At 39.7% G+C, this 22074-nt stretch overlaps 1 protein-coding gene across 3 annotated transcripts in view; it reads left to right on the forward strand.

Moving 5' to 3' along the window:
* Positions 1–22074, forward strand: part of GYS2 (glycogen synthase 2) — a 70431-nt gene that overhangs the window by 4477 nt on the left and 43880 nt on the right. Inside the window, exons 2-5 of one of the 3 annotated variants that reach the window (XM_067559247.1) lie at positions 5286–5361; positions 5440–5621; positions 8471–8662; positions 9430–9615. In XM_067559247.1, coding sequence (XP_067415348.1) covers positions 8513–8662; positions 9430–9615 — 336 coding nt within the window. In that variant the 5' untranslated portion in view covers positions 5286–5361; positions 5440–5621; positions 8471–8512. The remainder of the gene's footprint in view (positions 1–5285; positions 5362–5439; positions 5622–8470; positions 8663–9429; positions 9616–22074) is intronic. The other 2 variants (XM_067559245.1, XM_067559246.1) reach the window with 2 other exon arrangements.

Raw genomic sequence — 22074 nt, forward strand, 5'->3', positions numbered from 1 at the left:
ATTTATCTCTTACATACTAATTCTGTTACTTGCCAGACTGGATTAGTGAGGTTTCCACTGCTTTGGTGAGAAGAATTTTTATCACTTCATAAAACTGATAACTATACTTGTTGAGATGTTTGATTTAATATTCATATTAGCATCTTTTTTTTTTTTTTTTTTTGCATATTGTTCGTATTATTCAATCCATCTTATAAACAAAGGAAGATGTAAAGTGGCACAATGCTTAGGCAGATGACCAGTACCTATTATTACCTAAATATAAACCCATTAACTCAATGCTCATTCTTGTCCATTATTTAGGTGTCTAACTCCCACTGATTTCAGTCTGAGTTAACACCTAAATATATTTGCAGACCTGAGCCTAAGAGTCCTTCCTAAAGTCCTTCCTCAGTCCTTAATAAAGCAAAGCCCACATTGGACCAAACACTGACATTCTTACACAGGCAGAACTCTCAAATGGGACAAAATTCTGCTCCCCGTTATACGGGTAAAAATCTGGACTCCTCAATTGAAATCCATTGAAGTGAGTGGGAGTTTTACCATTGACTTCAGTGGAGCCAGGATTTCACCCCTTGTGTATAAAAGAACCTGTAGACTAGATTCTCTTCTTGCTGACACCACTATAAACCAGAAGTAATGCAAGTCAATGGAGTTACACTGGTGTACATGCAGAATCAAAGCCCTATGTGTTTCATATGTGTGGTACCATGTCATGTTATGGTGACACACTAGCAGAATCATAGAGGATGTTTTCAATCAGAAAATGCAGTTTCATCTAAATGTTTTGCAGTAATATGTCGATTTCCATGACATTTTTATGGGAAAAAGTCAAAACAGTTCATTTTGACTTTCTCATTTTGTTTCTGTGATGTCAAAACATTTCATTGTAATAAAGTAAAAATGTTTTGTTTTTTGACTTTATCATTTTGATTATTTTGTTTGGACTCATTACATTGAAAGGTTAATTTTAACATTACATTACATTATATTTAATGCTTTATTATATTACAATGTTTTGACATCATTAAAAAGAAATGATTCAATGGTTCTGTATCAAAATTTTTCAGAATTTCTTTCTGTGGGAAATTTCAAAATTTTGGCTTTGTTCTGATTCAGAACAAAAATAAATTTCAAAAGGGTGGGATTTCCACAGAACAGAAATTCCGTTTTCCAACCAGCTCTAGTCTGTAAATAGAGGCAAGAAATCTCATGCTTTAGCATCAACATGTCCTTCAGGGGTCCCTTGCCACTTCTAGGTTCAATGGTAGCCATAGCACTGAGGAAAGCTTTAATGGCTACAAGTTCAGCAGATGCCACCACTCAGGTAACCAAAGGTTTACAGTGCTCCTGGAGCATTGTTCTTTTAATCTTGCAACGCAAAGCTGCCTGGAGAAGAGCTCATTCCCCATCCACACACCAGGTTCAGTCTCTACTTCCACTTCCCCATGTACCATTTCTTCCCATTCTCTGGCTCCCTCCCTTCCACCAGCTGCTCCTCTGCAGCAACTTTTTCCCTCTCACCTGCAGGGGAAGGGAATTGTATTAGTTTTTGGGGTGAGTGTGTCAAGTGAATGAGTGGTGGGCACACAGTGTAGGTGTAATTGATGCGCCTATTTATTTAGGCATGCATGACTCCCACCAGTATAGTATCTGAATATTTCCTAGGTTTTTAAAAATAGAATGGGAAGAGCACAGCAATGGAAAAAGAAGAGAAGAAAGAGAATTTAGACTGGAGGGAGAAAAACTAAAACTGGTCAAAAATTTTCAGCAGAATTTGTTTGACAAAATGTCTTTTCAATGAAATAAACACTTTCTCACAAAAAATTCTGTTTTATTCTCTTTTAAAAAAAATTCTAAACAAAAAATTTCAAACTTTTTTGTTTTATTGGGAACCCCCCCACCTTCTCTGTCTTTTAACGGAGTAAGTGAGCGACAGGTTTCTGGTTTGTTTGTTTGTTCTTTTCTTTCACTTTTTTATTTCCCCTCTGATTACTCTATTTGGAAAATGTTTTTTTTTACCTGCTCTGAAGCACACACAAAAACAGACAGACGATACACCAGTTGTTTAGAAAGAAGCAAAGAAAACAAATGAAGGAACAGAAAAAGGAAGAAGTGTTCTAAAAAAGGAAGAGAAGTGAGAGTAAAAAAAGGAAGAAAGTAAGTTCTGCCCCCATTATTATTTAGTGAACGTTAATATCAAAAAAAAAACAAACAAACCTGCAGCAGGAACAAAAGTGAGAGAGGGGTTGTTTATTTTTTCCTCACTGAAATGAAATTTCAAAATTTTTGTGAAACTGAATAATTTTGAATGGAACAATTTTATTTTTGTTTCTTGGAGTTTTTTCTTGGCATCTGTTGCTTCCAGATGTATTTATAAGCTTATCCTGGGGTGTTCTGTTACATTTCAGTTGATTAGGAAGGAGTTTTAATTGATACACTAAAATTCCATATTAGGGAAGAATCAACAGGCTTATTGGAATGCTGAAACTAATTAAAGACTGATTTTCCAACCGTTATTCACTTTGAATCTGATTCTGCTGCCAACAGAGTGAGTAATGGGCTGCTTACTTACACAGTCTCAGTGAATTCAAAGTAGCTAACAGCGCCTTTTGAAAGGAACTTCATTTGAGGTCTCTTCAGGGTATGAAATATGCCACAGAAATTTATTTTTGGGACATGGAATTTCCACATGTAATAAATTACTCCAGTCACTGGCCAGTTCTTCCCCTCCTGTCTCTTTCTTTGAGGCATGTCCATCACCTTCCACATGCATACAATTGCATGTACCAACTTCCCATGCCCAGCTCTCTCTCTCTCAAACGTGTGCAGAGACATGCATGCCTCATGAGTCACATGTTCACATGGTAACAAAGGGACAAATGAAATTGCTGGGGCCAGATAATCCACACATTATGTGGTAAGTTCTTTCTGCGGATTTTATGGCATTCTTCCAAATCTAAGCCTTACTTTTTTTTTTTAAATTCTCAATCCTTGTTGTAACAAAGGGAGTAAAACAATGTGTTGTAATTGTGTTTGCCCCGTTATCAGAAGGACTGACATGATACAGCATAGCACACAAAGAGGCATGCACTTGATCAGCCCCCTTCATTTCCCCACGTTCATCTTAATGCAGTGACACCTTCCCACACTTGTTTCAGTCTTTCACGTGCTAACATGATGAAAGCTGGTTTTATCATTTTAGGAATGATGTTCTCTGTCCTGGTAACATACGTTTGTGACGTTGCATCAGGATTACTACAGTGCACTCTGTACTGGGCTTTGTAATGAACTGATCCATCACGTGCAGCTGGTGGAATGCATCAGCACAAATGTGATTGGAACTGGCAGCAAGAGGATGCAGCCTAACTTTGTCTCCGTTCCCTAGCTGGCTGCCTCCTGTTGTATACATTGAATTTAAGGGGAGGTTTTCAAAAGCAGCAGTGGCAGCCCCTTTCCGTGTGCGTTGGGTGCCTTGATGCTATTTCTACCTCTGACAATTTCTCCCTTAGTTTAGACTTTTAAGTGGTTGGTTCCGAAAGTGTTTTGCTGGTCCCAAGACTGAGTTCTTTGCAACAGAGAAGAATCATTCTACAGGGACACAATTTAAAAATGTAGCCTACTGCTAAATTCCACAGTAGTGAAGGGAAATCAGATTTGGCAAAAGGTTTGCTGCAGATGTCAGCTGATCTGTTTTAATTAATCACAGGCTAATCCTCCAAAGTGCTGAGCAACCTCAGCTCCCATTGGCTTCATGGTATACGAATGCATGAAAGGTCAGATTTTTAAAGGTATTTAGGTGCCTAAAGATGAAGATAGGCACCTAGTGAGATTTTTCAAAAGCTCCTTTGTGCCTAACTCCCACTGAAATCAATAGGAGTAAGGCTGACTAGGTACTTTAAAAATTGACACTGTGCATCCATCAGTATCTTTAGGTGCCTAAATACCTTTAAAAAGCTGGCCCTTAATACCTAGAAAGAGTCACTCAGCACCTCACAGCATTGGGACTTTATATAACATCTATAGCCTTAGCGAATAATTCATGACACAGTAATCTTATTCTGGGCATTACAATACAGGTCCAGAGGCCCATTTGGCTTCTGCACTTGGGGCAGTGGGGACCATCTAATGGCTATTAGCCTGTTCTGTTGCAATTATTTAAGCCTTTGTGATCATCAGCTGCCTTGTACATGTTAAATATGGTTCACGTGTATGACCCTGGGGCTTTATTCATTGCTGAATTACTTAATTCAGTGGAGTTACACCTGTGTAAAACTGGACTGATGCAGTAGTGAATCAGGTCCTTTGTGTGTAGTTTATACCTAGACTTTGACTTATCTCTTCTTCTACCTTCCTTTCCATTCACTGCATCTAAACACTGTGCTTCCATTCCTCTTAGCCTGTGATGGTGGAATTCCCTCCCATAAAAGATCTGCACACCTGTCTCATGGTTCTTTCATTCTAGTTATCTTTTAACTAAGTTATTTAATTGTTCATGGCGTATTCGGTTTTACTCGTTTAGTGTATTATTTGTGTTTATAATGTATAACATACAAGTGAAAGGTGTTGTAGACATTGATACTGGTGGAAGACATTATAGAAATTAAAATGTGGAACGCAGTGTCTTTTTTTTTAAAGACATTATTTCAATCCACTTTAGGTCAGTAGCAGCTGAAAGTCATTACTGCCTGATGCTTTCTAGTGGCTTGTGTGTAATAAATTGGGGGTTGTCAGCCCAATTCCCAGTGTTCAGGCATCCACATCACAAGGAATTAGCTTTTTAAAATGTTTAGCTCTGCCCTACGTGCAACCACTAGATCAGTCAATAGAAAATATAGAAATGGCCCTGAGACACAATGTTTGAATCCCCCAGTCTGGACTTTCCAAGGATGTGTAAATCCAAGATTTTTGTTGTGCCCTTAATACCAATAGGGGATAGCCAGACAGAAGGATAGGAACGACACAATGCACTTGATTCCATATTTTTGGGCATGACCTAAAAAACCCATTCTAAAAAAATAGAATGGAAAGTGGTTGTTGTGTAACATAATAACAACAGTGCAGGGTGGAAAGTATACTGTATCCACATAGAAGAACTTTGGGGAGGTCACAATTGATATTTAGCTAGGATATTTAGCTAACTCTCCCACTCTTAGGCAAAGTGCTTTGGGATTACCATTTAATTACCACAGGAGGTCTGGATGTCAGAACATCACATTTTAAATATGGGGATGAAATTCTGGGCCTATTGAAGTTAATGACAAAACCCCCATTTACTTCACTAGGGCCATGATTTCACCCAGAATTGTGAATATGAAAAGTAATTAAACTTGGGGAGATGGACCTGATCCACACTGCCAGGTAGGTTTGAACCTGGATTTGAATTTTGCACCCTATCCCCATCTCAACATGATACTCTTTTATGATTTTCTTTTACAGTTGGTGGTATCTACACTGTGATCCAGACAAAAGCCAAAATTACAATTGATGAATGGGGTGAAAATTATTTTCTGATCGGTCCCTACTTTGAGCACAATGTGAAGACTCAGGTAGAGGTGTGTGAGCCTCCAAACCCAGCAATTAAAAAGGCAGTGGACACGTTGAAAAGCCAGGGGTGTCAGGTAAATGAGATCTGTCACTGCTTCCTAAGGCGACTAAAATGACTCTGAGGAGATTATAATTTTGGTTAATGCTCTTGTCATGCCCCTTGACACAGTAGTTCTGGTCAATGTCACAATAGGAAAGGCTCAGAACCATTTATCCAGAGTTAGAGTGGCAAAGTCAATTCTTTAAAGGTTATTTTTGAGAAAGAACCTCTTGATCCAATTACATGTTTTAAGAGTCATTTATCTGCAAGTCTACTTAATTGGATTAATGACTTACTTTGCCAGTCCCTAAATACAGTGAGATTTCAGTAGACATAATATGACCTTAAGTTGACTGAACTGTTGTGTAATTCTCTTCTGTTGCATTTGACCTTCTCTTGCTTCTCAATAAACTCTGAGAGAGAATAGCATTTCACCCTACTGCGATTTTGCTTGTCTAGAGCAGGGGTTCTCAAACTGGGGGTCGGGATCTCTCTGAGGGTTGTGAGGTTCTTATGGAGGGGTCACAAGATGTCAGCCCCCACACATGCTGGTAAGGATGGCATGGCATAGAGGAGGTCATCACTTTTTTGGGGGGGGAGGGTCATCACAGGCTGAAATATTTTCAAAGAGGTTCCCAGCGAAAAAAGTTTGAGAACTCTTGGTCTAGAGTTATGGTAGGTTTGAAAGCTAGACATAGCTGAAACACAGTAGGATTAAAAAAAAGTTATACACTGTTAAGAAATTGCTTTCTAAGGCCAGTTTAGCGCTGGAAATAGTACATAGTCCCCTCATTTTAGTATAATACTTATCATAGGTGCTGCACTATTTCTTATTCCCAAGAAAGGGAAGGAAAGAGAGTTTTGTGATCAGTGCATAAAATTGGAACCTGGTGGACCTGGGTTCCGTTCCCAGTTCTGACAAACATGTTCTATGTGATCTCAGTCATGTCTCCTAGCAGCTCTGTGTCTCAGTTTCCCCTGCTGTAAAATGGAGACAATAATGCTTAACTTCCTTCAGAGGTCATGTAGATTCTTTTCCTTCCAGTGCATCTGCAGCAGAATTGTTTACTAAATTCCAAACAGTCACACATGTGCAAATCCATTGAAGACAAGGGCACACGTCTAGGAGAGGGTCTATAGAATCTTTATTACTGGTGATGATGCCCAAGAGAGAAAGTTTGCTTCTCAGATTCCAGGTGGAGTATGCAGGGCAGTCAGCAGAGGGAAAACAATCTCTTGATCTGTAAACTGTGCATACCTGATCTGGAAAGCATCAAGAGTCAATAGACTCGGAGACCCTTGATGCCATTTTTGCAAAGCTTATTTTTCAGAGTGGAACCAGGCTATAATACAGAAATATTTGTAAGGGATTTAGTAATCTTCAAACAGCAGTACAGAGTGATGTTCCTAATTTAGCTGCTGCTTCTGGTTTTAGTGCAACTTTTCATAAAATTATTTATTTACCAAGGTTCCTAAATATAAACCTACTACTGATTACAAAGACACATCTCTGCCATCTCTCTAACTCTTGTTTGAATGGACAATAGCTACAGACTTTTAGGCTAGATTCACTTATATGCTCCAGATGCTTTGACCTGTTCTTGTAATGCAAAACAGCCATAAACCCAATTTCACCCCAGTTATGTCAGGTTTACCTCTGCTTTGTGTTGCTGGAGTAACACAAAGCAGACTATACTGATGAATGTGTTCCTGTTATGTTGAATTTAGTTTTTGCCTTCGTTAATGACATTGTGGTTGCTAGTATTGTATGTGTCCCATTAATGTATGCATCTTGGCTCCACTATTGTGTCACAAACTGATCAGGGCACCCATACATTTATGTAATGAAATAACACTGTAAGGGCCTGATCCTCATTTACACTAACGTCTTAAAGTAGTCATAAATTACATTTAAATTCACTTTGAGGCCACTTTGCACTGTCAGAGTGGTGTAATGGGACCTTATAGTTAATGAGGATCAGGCTTTAAGGCCTGCTCTACACAGTTTTTGTATTGATATAACTATTTCGGTTAGAGGGGTGATTTTTTTTTAATTGAAATGATTATAGTAGTACAACCCCTAAGATGGACACAGTTATATCAATATAAAGATGCCTAATGCTGGTATATCTTATTCCCCTTCTTGTACAGAAATAGCTATGCTGTTATAAAGCATTTTTATATCAATATGACTGCAGGCACACATAGTAGGGGTTGTACGGCCTTAACTAACACAGTGTAATTTAAGCAGTACAACTTGATTAAGTAGATGAGGCCTTGGTGTAAATGAGAATCGGGTTCTGAGGCTCCAATGGTCCAGATTTTCAAGGCAGCCACCAAAATTGCCCCCAGACATTTTGCACTCATACATTGCACCTCAAACGCCCACTAGATTATTTGTAAAAAGTGGGCAGTTACAGTTCCCAGGGTCCAATCCTGCAACGTGCCAGATGCCTACACCTGTCATTTAAGTCATTAAATGTGATCATCACTAGCTGGTTGAAAGTTTTGTCATTTTGAAATATCAATGAGAAATATCATTTTGATAGGAAAATTGATTTTCAGATCTCTCCCCATTTTTCAAACCAACTATAGAGCTGCTTAAAATCGTTCAAGTTTCAGTAACAATATAAGAAAATAAACCTTGAAAAATTGGTCCTGGATTTTTCCCCTAGTTTTGGATCAGCTTTGCAAAGACAAATCCCAAATATCCATTTTGTGCACATAGACATACCCATGTCATTCCCAAATGCCTGTGCTTCTGCTCATGACATTAGGTTTATTTGCAAAATTTGCTGGCCCAGTTTAAAAACTCCTTGAGAAATTGGCCTTTACATTAGCTTTACGACCATTTCTGCTAATGCCTCTGCCTCTCATTAACAGGTGTTTTTTGGAAGATGGCTGATAGAAGGCAGCCCATATGTTATGCTCTTTGATATAGGATCAGCAGCCTGGAATCTGGACAGATGGAAAGGAGAATTCTGGGATGCATGTAGCATAGGAATCCCATTCAATGACAGAGAGGCCAACGATGCACTGATTTTTGGATCGTTAACTGCCTGGTTCTTTAAAGAGGTACTGTTTTAAAATCAAAACCAACAGTGGCTTCAAACCTGGATCTGATAGGGATCCAAATCAAATTTGGAACCTCGCTAACTGTTTCCTATTGTATATTGTACCAAAACCTCAGATCTAAAAGCCTCCACTCCAACTGTAAGAAAATTCACTCCTGGTCTGGATCCAAATTCATGACTGTAGCTTATCTCTGATTTCAAAGTGCTCTATTGGTCAGTTCAACCACATTCTTTCCAGGGAAAGCCATGTATGGCATGTGGTGTTACTTTGTCATTTCTACCCTATGCTTCTTCTTGAGTCTCTGAGTTATTACTGACACCACTTGGGTGTAGTGATCTCTCTCTCTCCGTACCAATGACTAGCCACTAGGTGATCTCTCACACTGTCCTTGCCTCTGGCAGAAAGCCAAGGGCAATTTACTTCCAGAAGTTGCCAGACTCTACCTTCCCTCAAACAATTAACACTAAGAGTTGCTCTTGGTTTTCTTCAACTAATGGGGGTTTTAAGAGCAAAAAGAGAAATTATAAAGAACAATAAAAGACTGCATTTCTCAGAGCTCCCTGGGGGAGCATTCCTGTGGGGCACATGGTGCGGCATGCACTTCTCTTCACAAACAGCCAACTCTATCGACTAGTCAGGGTTGTGGTCAAGTAGAATGTGGTAGGATTTTTTTCATTCAGAAGTAAGCAAATGCTTGGGGCAGCTGAGAATGGGATGGCAAGCAGGAAGCAGTGCACTTCCCATGTGTCCTTTCACATTGTTTTCAGCTCTCCAGCCAGTTTGATGACAAGCCCAACTTGATTGCTCACTTTCACGAATGGCAGGCAGGAGCTGGGCTAATCCTCTCTCGATTTAGGAAACTTCCTGTTGCCACAATCTTTACTACCCATGCCACACTGCTCGGGAGGTACCTGTGTGCAGCAAGTATAGATTTCTACAACAAACTTGACCAGGTAAGAGTCTGTCTTCCTGTTTCCTCCCTATGGCATTTCCAGCTCTCTTTTCAGTGACGCTAAAATGTCTAATTAAACCATGCAGCTCCTAGCTTTGATGCCTGTTAACCCTGTCAATGCACAATTATTCCCTTTTGTATATTTTCCAGTGACTGGCCCACATAGAAGTGCTTTGCCAGTTCCAAAGCATAATAAATTGTATTAGTCATGTCATTAGGTATCTAAGGCCTGATCTCAAACCCAGTGAAATCCGAAGTCTTTCCATTGAAGTCAGTTGGATCTGGCCTCTACTGAGGAAAACTGGAAACCCTCCAACTCCTGGGCTAATCAACAGCCCAGTCCACTGACTGATAAATAAATGGCAATAACAATACATTACACTGCTGTAGCACTTGTCTTCTGAAGATTTTAGCCTTATTATTAACAGTTTGGGGATATTTTCAAAGGCACAAAAGGCTGTTAGGTGCCCGTCTCCCACTGAAAGTCAGTGCCTTTGAAAATCTCCCCCTTTATGTACAGATGAGGCAATTAAGACAGAGAGACGTAGAGCAAGCAGGTTGAGAGGCCCTCTGCAGCCAATTGAGTTAGGTAGTGGCTACAGCATCCACAGAGCTAGGGGCTAGTCTTAGAGCCAACACTTAAGCTGCTGTGGTTTACAGCACTTATCGGCGTAAGGATGTAGAAAAAATTGTATGATATTACAGTTGTCTCTGTGTAGTTGACGTTGCAACTAGGTTCCTATTATTAGGCTCATTTTGCCTTCCTCCAGTCAGCCCCTGTTCCTTTGTAAGTCACAAAAATCCATATGCTGTCAAGTTTTTAGGGTTAGGACTTATTGGCAACTAGAATTTTTTCCTCAGTTTTTTGATTAACTTGATTTTGGGATTAAAAGACCTATTCAAAATACCTCTTTCTTGAAGTTTTTTATAGTGTCTAACGGTTTTTATTTTATGTTCCCCTCTGTCCACTTAATAATATCACATTACAGCACAAAATTGAAAACATATGTAGAGTTTTATTATGGTCTGACTCCTCAGATATACTTGCTGTTTTGCAACCACAGGTACAGGGTGGAATCTGCCCTTTACAAATGAGGCTAGAGAGAGAAATTGGTTTTTGAAACTGGTTTATGCATCATGGATTCATCTTGTATGAATCATGCCCAAGCACTATTAAAAATCCCACTCCCAAAAACTAGTTAGCTGTGGTACCTCAGAATTTAGCATACTGCAAAATAGTGGCTGTTCTGTATGAACTCATCTTTACTAATTCTTAGAGTTAAACATAAGCTAAAAAGTGCAGTGATGACTTCATACCAGTCAGTTCACTTGTCATATTGCTATAAAATAAGCCAGCTGATAGATAGTATGCTAAAAATTAGTGAAGTGTTTCTGTCTATGGTCTGACTTTCTTGATACAGAGAATTGAAGAGAACTGTGCATCTTTAACCTTAATATTTCTTGCAAAAAATAAATTTAAGATTGAGCTCTACTGTAGTATGAATCTGTAAAAGGACAACAGTAAAATGCAAAACATTTTTTTTATATTCCCTACCTTTCCTACATTCTTAAATCAAAGTCATGCTCTCTACATCACAGTGAATTTCTGGGTAACAACATAAGTTTATATCAATATAAAGGAATATATTTTCTGAAATCCCATTCATAGCCCTGGCGATTTGAGAAATATGTCCGTTTTAACTTTAAATCTCCAAGACTACATTTTATGTATTAATATTACCTTGCTAAAGTTTTATTATTAATCACTGCAAATACATTTCAATGTAGGAGGCTAATGGAATTCCACAGCTCATTCCTTCAGGCCTTAAACAAGGAAGGTTGACATTTAAAGGGTACCAATACAGGCAATTATGCCAGGCTGTTACACTACTGTTTCACAGACACTTACAGTGCATTAAAGCTCTCTGACAAACCTTAGCTGTCTTAATGAGTGTGTCTTTGGCTGTAAAAAGGTCAGACTGGCCCAAAAGTCAGATGAGAAACATAAGGGGTTGATCTAGAGCACATTAATTAAATGATACAGATAGGCAGGTCTTTAGAGGATATTCTTGCTGTTGTCTTTTAGTAGTAGACTATTAAGGTCAAACAAGTGATTTGTCCAGTGATAAAGACTCTCTGAGGGCTTTCTAGTGTTTAACCTTTGGTTGAGACAAAATATCTTTAAAGGTCATGTCACTTTTTTCCCCTTTCCAAAGTACAATCATAGTTTTCCTGTTTCAGGCCAATTGGATGTTTTTGTTTTTAAAAAAACATGGTATTTAATCTCTCACTTCTGATTAATGTTTCTTGGAAAGAACATATTTTCCTTCACTTTTTAAGTACAGTATCTGAGACAGGTGGGAAAGAAGCAATGGGTTCATGCTGCACTGGAGATAACACATAAATATTATAATGCAGAGGCAGCAATGCTGGGAACAAGCAGGCACGCTGTGCTCCTGCAGAAGGAGAGGGAGTCTCATGTTACCTGTGCTAGCACCCTATTTAGAAATAGTTTTAATAGAAATGGTTTCAATGAGCTCCAAAGAGAACTTTGCTTAGTCCTAATCAAGAGGTACTGTCAAAGAGCCTGTGTGTAGTGAGGATGAAGGGTTAAATGGTGAGCTGGACAGGATCTGTGGGGGGATCAGGTTTCAGAAGCCCTGGGGATAAGGCAAAGCTACACTCAGATTCCCATTTGAATATAACAAGGAACAGGAACAGATTGCAAAGCGCTTCTTTCTTTCTTTCTTTCTTTCTTTCTTTCGGATACAGTGGTTGCTCATCACAGCCACACTACTGCTGAAGCGTGTAACTCATTTCAGAATGCAAAGCCATGAATGGGGCCAAATTCATCTTTGGTGTAGTTGACCTCATTGCCTACCTAGTTTGCAGTTGGGCTAGATGGCTTGGGGGTTGGTAATTAGCTATTAAACCTTTCACTGCTAGGTTACTAGTTCAAATCTGCTCTAAGTTAGTGCAGACTTGCAGCCCATTGACAGCTGTTAACGTACATTGTGTTTCATGCTGGCATTTTTTCACTAGTAGTCGAGATTAAGATATTTGAACAACACTCCTATTGAGGGAAAATAACAAGAAAACAGAATTAATGGGGTTTCATTAGTGCAAGTGTAATGATCCTGTGTGGTTTTAAACAGCATCTCTGATTGGGGGAAATGACGGGATCAGGGCATGGTAATAAGAGAGTGATTTTTTTCATCTGTTCAAATCCAGCCAAGGTCAATGATCACCAGAAGTTATGTTCTGATGGCTATTCAGTGAAATGAGATGGGTATCCTCAGTCTGGTTGCCAAAAGATACCTGTCCATGATGCTAACTGGCATCCTTTTTAACAGTCGCAGCACCCAGGGATTCTCAATGTTAGAAGCTAAAAGGTAGCATTTTTCGAGTCAGGGCGGGTGAAGACCTCCTTCTTGAGACCCTGCTGTATAACTCACATCTCTCTGTACAAGTGGTGGAGGCCTCCTTGGTGTGCTGGACATTGATCTTGGTGTCACCGGTATTGGACACCTCCTGGACTATGGTCAGAGGGATTGGCTGGACCCTGTAGTACTCACCCAGCACATGAAGTTCCCCAACTCTGGTGTCCCCCACTGTGTGCTCCAGGATGTGAAGGCTGCCCTGCCCCCTGCCTCTCTTTAGTACCATGAGTGGCTGCCACAGAAGGGTGTGCACCACTTGCCTGTATTTCCTGGCGTACTGGAGCTTATCATCAGTCCCCTGCCCCACAAGCCCTCACAGAGCCACCTCCAACATACCAGCTGAGTAGGCTGCTCAATCTTCAGCCAGTCCATGTCCAAACAGCACCCAGCAACCGTCTCTACTTATGTGTGCTCCATACAATGGAATTTCTTGCCCTTGTGTCCCAACTTGACACCACATGACAGGGTATTCTACCACCTTGAGAGGTCAAGGATCCCCATTGGGGCAGCCTTTATTTCACCCTTGTCCTGGGGCCAATGGGGACATTAGTTGGTGGCTTCTGCACAGAGCTGTGATTATGGGTATATGGCTGCCGCATTTCACAGACAACCCCTAATGCCTGTCCCTTCTGTGACAAGACAGAGTGCCTGGAGCATGTCTACTTCCAGTGCACCAGGTTGCAGATCCTCTTCTGACTCCTCCTGAATCATCTGTAAAGGGTCTGGCTCTACTTTTCCCCACATCTACTCGTCTATGCACCCTATCCAGGGCCCATAAAGTCAAGAGACTTCTTTGTCAACCTCTTGGCCCTGGCCAAAATGGCCATCTACCCATCCAAGCGGAGGAAGCTTGATGGATAGATTTTCTGCAACTGTGGGGCCTATATACATTCCCTGGTCATTTCCTGTCTCCAGGCAGAGTTCCCCTGGATGACATTCACGGACTTCTTTACAGAACAATGGGCATTGTTTGGGCTACTGTGTTTGGGGTCCACAGCCATTTGCCTTGTTTTACACATTTAACTCCCCACACCTGTTCCTATTTTATCATTTATTGTCCCCTGTGTTTCATTGGTTCCTGTCTCTGTGGCCCGTTTCCCATTTGCGAGGCTGGGATTTTTGTTCTGATGGACTCTGCTCACCCTTCCAGGAATATATTCTGTAATATATTGATGGCTTTAGTGTAATTCCTGGGGAACAGATCTCCACATCAAAACTAGTAGTTTCAGCAAAGAAGCCAACGGACAGAATGGCCAAACTTATTTCTCATACTAGCAATGGTCCTTTCAAAATGGGTTTGTGGAGCACTGGCAATGCACAGTGGGCAAGTCTGTGGGCATCAGTCTCTGGTGCTAGCAACTAAGTCTCTCACAAGTGCTGAAAAATCACCATCAGATTTGTATTTTTAAAATTCTGCGTGGTCTGACTCTCCACGTTCTGGTACCTTGTGTGGCTATTTACTTGGAGGGGGGGAGGGGTACATAGTTGGTGTAAAACACTAGTATTCTGATCTGGTGGCTTTTTTAGCCTGTACAGTTATAAATGATTCTACAAGATGCAAAGCAGGAGAGCTGGGCATAATGACTAAATAATGAACACACTGTAAAGTCTCAGTTGAAATGACCTGCGTATAGCATTTTTGTTGGCACCAAAGCAGGGTCAGTTCTTATTTCTTTTTCCTGCAGTGCTGCTCCCACAGTGATTGAGCTCATCATTATACGAAGTTGATCCGCTTTATTAGAAGAGCAGCTAATGCAAATCTGACTTAAGCCAGGATGTGTAGTTTTTATTCTTATTTAGTGCAGCTTAAGCTGTAGAAGAAGAAAAATTCTACTGTTTGCAATTTACATAAGAAAGCAATCAATGAGGAGCTAAGTTTGACAAAAATTGGGCTTTAAATATCTAACTACTTCCTCTTTATCTTCATTCAATAGCATGCCAGTGCTGCTGTGTTTTCTTTTTTTTTGTTTTTTTCCCTGAGCTGAAATTGAAGAAGGTTCGGCTCCATAGGGAAGATTGTCTAATAATTAGACCGATGGATGGGGGATTAGGACTCCTGGGTCCTGATTCTCCTAATTCTGTCACTGATTATTCCCAGCTCTGCCACAGACTTACTTTCTGACCTTAACAAGTCACTTTCATAGATTCTGAGGCTAGACCTTTATGGTCATTTAGCCTAATCTCCTGCATGTGTCCAGAAAACCTCTCCGAATAATTCGTGCATCAAGCCCATCACTTCAATTTGAGCAACAACGTATCTTTTTATAAAGATACTCAAGCTTGATTTAAAGAATGCAAGTGGTGGAGAATCCTCCACATCCATAGACAAGTTAATTACCCTCACTGTTAAAAATTTTCACCTTATTTCTAGTATGAATTTGTCTCGCTTCAGTGTCCAACTGTGGGATCTCATTCTGACTTTTTCTGCTGTCTAGTGTCAGGAATCTCATCCCCAGGTAGGCACTTGTACATTGTGAAGAGTCACTTCTTAACCGCCTCTTAGATAAACGAATTAGATTGAGCTTCTTTAGTGTCTTTTATGTTTTCCAGACCTCAAATTGTTCTTGTCGCTCTTTTCTAAACCCTTTGCAATTTGTCAACATCCATTTTGATGTGTGGACAGCAGAATTGGACACAGTATTCCAGTAATGGTCTCATTAATGTTGCATACAAAGGTCCTACCTCCTACCTATTTTCTTGTTCATACATCCAGGGGTCACGTTAACTCTTAGTAACAAACAAAAGTCCCACAAAGTATTGGGACAACCCACAGAGACTTGCACTTGAGGCAGCTTAGTGGCAGACATTGCAGATTCAGAGTCCTAGAGTTTACAGCCAAAATGGACCAGTAGACCATTTAGTCTGACCTCCTGTATATGACAGACCACCAACACAACCCAGCAAACACACACCAACTGAAATGATTCATCTGTCTGCTTACATGGTCCTCACCATCACGTTATCTGAGCAGCTTACAAACAATGGTTAATTTTTAAGGATGATTAGTAATCCATTTAGACTCACAATACTCACATGAAGTGGGAAAGTACTGCTATCCCCATTTTACAGATGGAAAACAGAGGCACTAAAGGACTACATGACTTACTACAAGTCACTCAGGATCTCTTTAGCAGGGCTTGATATTGAACATAGATGTCCTGAGTTCTAGCTCAGTGCCTCAGCAACAAGAGTAACCTTCCTTTTCAGCTTCAATGGAATGTGCTTTTATACCCAGGATATTAAAAAAATGATAAATTGGAAGCCATAAAAGTGATGTGGGGGCACAGCCACTCACACAGCTCTTGGCCTGTGCTGGAAAATTCTGATCCACATTTCAGACCCTCACCCTCAGACAAGGGATGTGCAGATTAAGGGTTTTGCTTTACACCTATCTCTACTTCACACACATCACGTTCACAGGTAAAAAGACGCAAAATACCCAAGTTCACTTTTTCGCATCATACACTTGTCAGCTGCAAGGGCAACATACTGGGGCCTGGCCTATACTTACTTTCAAATTCAGCAGCAGTCGACGAGAGTTACGCAAGCTACACAGAGTAGCTTGCATAACTTCCGTCGACTTCATAACTCCTCTTCTACGCGGCGTATTCACCATGCTACGCCACTTGAGGGGGTGGTTTTAACACGTCGACTTCCAGATCGATTGAGCAGGTCTTCACTGACTTTTGAACAGTCAACACATGACAAACACTCTCTGTTGAGCGTGCCATTTTCACTGAATCTCCTCATTGCAAAAGAATGATGTTGCTAAAATACACATTAGGTTAGAGTATCTGGATTCAGAGTTTTGCTTCAGCCCATTGTAGAGTTAGGGTCGAGCAGTGAAGTTTGATTCTGATCTCAGTTCAAACTTCCCTACAGTTTGGATCTGGAATTTTTCTTTGGCCTACTATAGAGATAGGAACTAGTCACAATGTGTAGATTTAGATCCAGACTTCAGGGATGTTCACATCTGGAATCTGAGTTTGGGACTTTCAATAGCCATGAAGTAGCAGATTCAAAAGTGTGAAAAACAGAAGTGCGTTTAGATGAAATGGAAAAAATGATGTCTGAAAAGAGGCTTTGTCATGAATTTGCATTAAGCAGTTGTTATTTTTAAAATATAATCACTTTACCAACAATGACTAGGGCTGGTTGAAAACTTTCTGACAAATATTTCTCATTGAAAATATGTTAATTTTTTTATTTTCTGAAGTGACATTTTCAAAGCAGAACATTTTATTTCTAGATATATTTTCAAATGGAAACGTTTCATTTCAAAGTGTTAATTTGAAACAAAATGTTTCATTTCAAAATGTTGACTCAAACCAAACCATTTCATTTCAAATTGAAATTTTGAGTTTAAATATCCTTTTAATAGCGTTTTATGTGCTAATCTCAATTTGAAACAAAAAATTTAGTTTTGAATTGACAAATTGAAGTGAAACATTTGGGTTTAATAAAATACGTTGACATTTTTCATTTCAACCTTTCCAAATCAAAGTTTTGGGGCAATTTTTGTTTTGCAAAAATGTTCTCTAGTTTAACCTTTTCATCTCAATTTCGGACAAAATCATATATTGAATTATTGGAATTTCCTGTGAGATGAAAAATCTGTTTTTACAACCAGTTCTATTCACAACCTTCATCTGACAGTGTATTTAGCATTTCAAAGTTTGTCTATTTTTTAAACTCTGTGATTGCTGTGACTGGAGATATGTGAAACTTGGAGGTTTTGGTCTGCAGAGTTGAACATTTTTGAGCTTCATGTTAGGTTAGGAGTTCTGGTGAATCTGAAGTTCCAAATGGAACTCAGCCAAAACCACTGACTTTTGATTGTAAACTATGAAGCCATGAATAAAACTATAAAACCATCACAGGACTCCATGGGGAGGGAAGAGGTTAGTTCAAAATGTGGTCCAGATTTGTATGAAATTAAGTCCAGGGTGTTTTTCAGAACATTATGTCTTTATAACTCTTTCCTCTTTTTCTTTTGAAATTGAAATCGATTTTAAGGGGAAAATTTTTCCTCTCTAATTTCCTCATCCTAACTCTAATTCTGTTTGGTTTATTAATATTCAGCTCAATGAGCTCTCTACATGTGCAGAATAAGCTAAATATTGGAATCCAAATTTTTGCCCTTAAAAACCAGAGGAAAAAGAAACCTAAAACAGTCTCTCAAGGTAACTTTTACTTAGCTCAAATAGTAGGTGGCAGGACTGCACCTGTGCTAGTGTTCACATTGGCAGATATGCAGTAGAACAAAAGCATTCCACAGCTTCCAAGTAAACACTTCAATTTGCTCTCTCCATCCTGTTGTGTTGTCTCATCACTTAAGTACTAGTCAACCTGGCCTTCAACTCACCTAAGACTATTATTTTCTGAAGTCATCAGTCCAGCCTGCTAAGGCGCAGACAATGAGATTTCTCTCTTCATCTTATAAGTAAGATCAAAGGCCAGGACTCACCATCTCTGTAAGTGGCAAAAGCTGCAGCAGAAAGAACCACAGAAAGAGGATGACCTGTGGCGAGGAGGAACAATGTGATTAAGCATGATGAGATCTGTTTCCTCCTCATTAATAGAATCACACTGGTGCACCGTCAAGAACGTGATCTAGAAGTCATGCAGGAGCATCCAGAAACAAAACCTTCCCCATTTCCAGAAGCTGAAGAATTTGATAGCAGTGAGGAAGCAGAAATCAATATTCAAGTGTTGCACTAAGAGGTGAAAGTGAGCAAGAAATGAGGCATAGTATGCTGGATAGAGTTTTCAAGGAATTTGAGTATTAGGGATCTGTTTTCATTGGAGTGAAAACGAAGCTTTTAACTAGACCTGGTCAAAATTTCCCAAATTTAGCGTTTTTAATTAATGTTTTTAGCAGTTCAGTTGTTGGTGAGGGAGGGGAGACCAAAACACTTTTGATTAAACATTTGGTGGTTTTCACCAATTCTATAGTGGGTTGACATTTTTGGACAATCAAAAAAATTTCAGTGATTTTTCTTACAGTAAAACATTTTTTAAAACTCCTGCACGTTTTTCTCCTGTTTTTTCCCCCACCAGCTCTGGCTTTACCATTGACTTCAGTGGGGACAGAGTCGAAAATCCCATCTTTAAGCCCTGATTTTTCAGAAGTGCTGGTGACCCAGAGTTCCTTCTGAAGTCACTGGGAGCTATGGGTGCTCAATGCCTCTCAAATCAGGCCTGTAAGAAAAAGTTCGTTGCAGCTTCTTCAGGAAACTGTGTGTGGTAATTGGCACCAGCATATAGGAGGCTGGAACTGTGATAAAGACAAAGGCCCTGTGAAAGTTGAAGGTGGTCTGGTGCTTAAGTTACTAGACTGGGACTGAGGAGATCTGGCATCAGTTACTGGCTCTGTCGTAGACTTCCTATGTGAGTTTGGCCAAGTAACCTTTCTCTGCCTCAGTTTCCCATCTGTAAATTGGGGATAATACTTCCATTTGCTTAGGCTTTTTCAGTCTTGTCTGTTTAAACTGTAAATGTGTTGGGACAGGGACTGTTTCTTACTATGTATATGTGTGAAACTTAGCATGGCACAACTAGATGCCAGTATCAGTTGGGGCCTTTTAGTGCTAGTAATGATAATTACATATAAAAACTCTACTTAAAGAATATTAAAGTTGCAAAGGCCAGTGCTCATAAGTTAGGAAATGCCAGAATTGAGGTTATCCCCTGCACCCTTCACTCAGCCTCCTTGTACGTGTGCATTAGCATAGAGTCTTTATATAGTCATGTACTATTTTTCCTACAGGACCTGTGCCTCATTTAATGTGTTATACTTATAAAATAAACAGCAGGATTTTATTCAGGGAGACAAGACAATATGCCACATTTATTGTGAATACTAAAACTTTTTACAACAAAAACCATTTGAAATATATATTTTTAATACATTTATACACATACACACACACACACAAAGTTTTACAGAGATGGAGTATAGTTACCAGCCTCAGTTGCTCGTGTTAGTCCACTGGCCAGGTGGCTAAGACACGAGGGAGGGAGCAGGGGTCTGCCGGTGTGCACCGGTGCTTTTGGAGGATGATTGTAGAACTAAACCCACATTTTTTAGTTTTTTAGTTTTTTTTTTATAGGGCTAAGTTTTTATGCCACTTTGTGGGTTTTGCTTTGTTATGCTGTGTTTGCATTTTGGCGTGATTAATAATTACTTATATTTTGCAAGTGTGACTATTTTTTTTTATTACAGTTTATTTTGTTTTTTTTAATTTAAAACATTTTCTATTATTATAAAAATAAATTTATTTAACAATGGATCTTTTTGTTTTAGGATATTTGCTGATGTTACTTTAAACAGCAGTCTTAGAACACGTACTTCAGCAATGGCAACAGTTTCACAACCAGGATTTTTGGTAACTTTATAAGCATGATAATTAATGAACAGATGGTGGTTTCAAACAAAATGATCAATAATTAGCAGATTTCTGTCACATAAGCCAGGAGGCCAGGTCAAAATGCAAAGCCAGAAAAAAAACTGCTGTAGTGGTTTGTCACGTACCAAAACGGTATCTCAGTGTCCTTAATAATAGAATCAATACAACAGAATCGAGCTTTAGGCCTACAAGTACACAGGATGGATGGTGCTCACTGAATGAACTCTTCAATATTTTGTTTTCTCCTTATTGTTCAGTGTTGGCCCCAGGCCTTATTTACTGCATAGTATTCAACACCGTATCTGAAAACAGAATTATTGATTTCCTTATGGACTTTTCCATGGGGCTCGTCACTATGGTATCTGAGTGCTTTATACACATTAATTTATCTCACAACACCTTTTTAGGTGAGAGGGTGGCATCATCCCCATTTTACAGATAGGGAACTGAGACTCAGAGAGGCGAGGATAAAAGTCTCCATGAAATTGGGGTGCTTGATTTGAGAGATGAAGGACCTGATTTTTCAGGATCCTTGGCATTATACAGCATGTTCTGTGTTCAAAGCACAGATCCCAGCAACATCACTTGTAAATGTGAGTGCTCAGCACATCTGCCAATCTAGCCTCAGGGCCTTAAGTCAGGCACGCAGCAAACACTCAGTTAGGACCGTGTGTGAGAAGTTCGGTTTAAGTGCCTTGCCCAGCATCACAAAAGAACTCTGTGACAGAGATAGGGATAGAATCCAACTCTGCAGGGTAGCATTGAACTATCTTAACCGTGAGAGCTTTCTCTTCCCACAATCCCCTGCCTCATTCACTAAACACCTTCTAATTTCTGCAACAGAGCAGATGGGAGTCCAATAGACAACAGCCTCATTGACTAAACAGACTGAATTTATCCCCAGAGCAGCTCTATCCTGTGCATTGAATGACACAGAGGTCCCATAGAAAAAGTATGTAATCATGTAATTAAAGACTGTAGCCTAATGCATATGGCACAAGGGGGTTATGCATTATGCAGTAACATACTTTTTTGTGTACAATTTCCTAGGTTTTAAAAGAAAGTAAATGAAAAAATAATCCGTGCTGTCAAATTATTGACACCCACATAGGTCATCAGCAGGTTTGAAACATTTAGATCCATGACAAAAATCCCTGCTATTTGACCTAACAGAATGACTGATCGCAATAGTAGTTTGTCATTCTCTATGTGGTACAGCCACTAGAGGAGGATGAGACACACACTTTTCCAGTGGGTTTCAGTGATATTTGCTGACAGGAATGTTGAAACTAAGCAGTCTTGGATTCCATTCCAAGATCCTTTTGCTTCTGTCCTTTCCAGACTTGGCCTCTCCCAATCTTCCCTTCCCTTCCCCCCACCTTCTCAATTAGTATGATCCCTCCTGTGCATTGGATGTCTTGTTATGGCACGCACAAGGGAAAATGCGCTAAGCGTCAGCTCTAGCAATAACGGAGGCATGAGAATTCTGCATAAGTGAGATTCTTAATGTCATTGTAAGTGCCTTCAGTACTTAATAAACTATATGTAAAAGCAGTGTGCATGGTGCTCTTTCCATTAACCTTGAGAGGGTTACCTTTGTATTCCCAGCAG

This window comes from Emydura macquarii, unplaced genomic scaffold (assembly GCF_026122565.2).
Source record: "Emydura macquarii macquarii isolate MOO-44397 ecotype Brisbane River unplaced genomic scaffold, CSIRO-AGI_Emac_v2 contig_2205, whole genome shotgun sequence".
In the NCBI taxonomy this organism is placed as follows: Eukaryota; Metazoa; Chordata; order Testudines; family Chelidae; genus Emydura; species Emydura macquarii.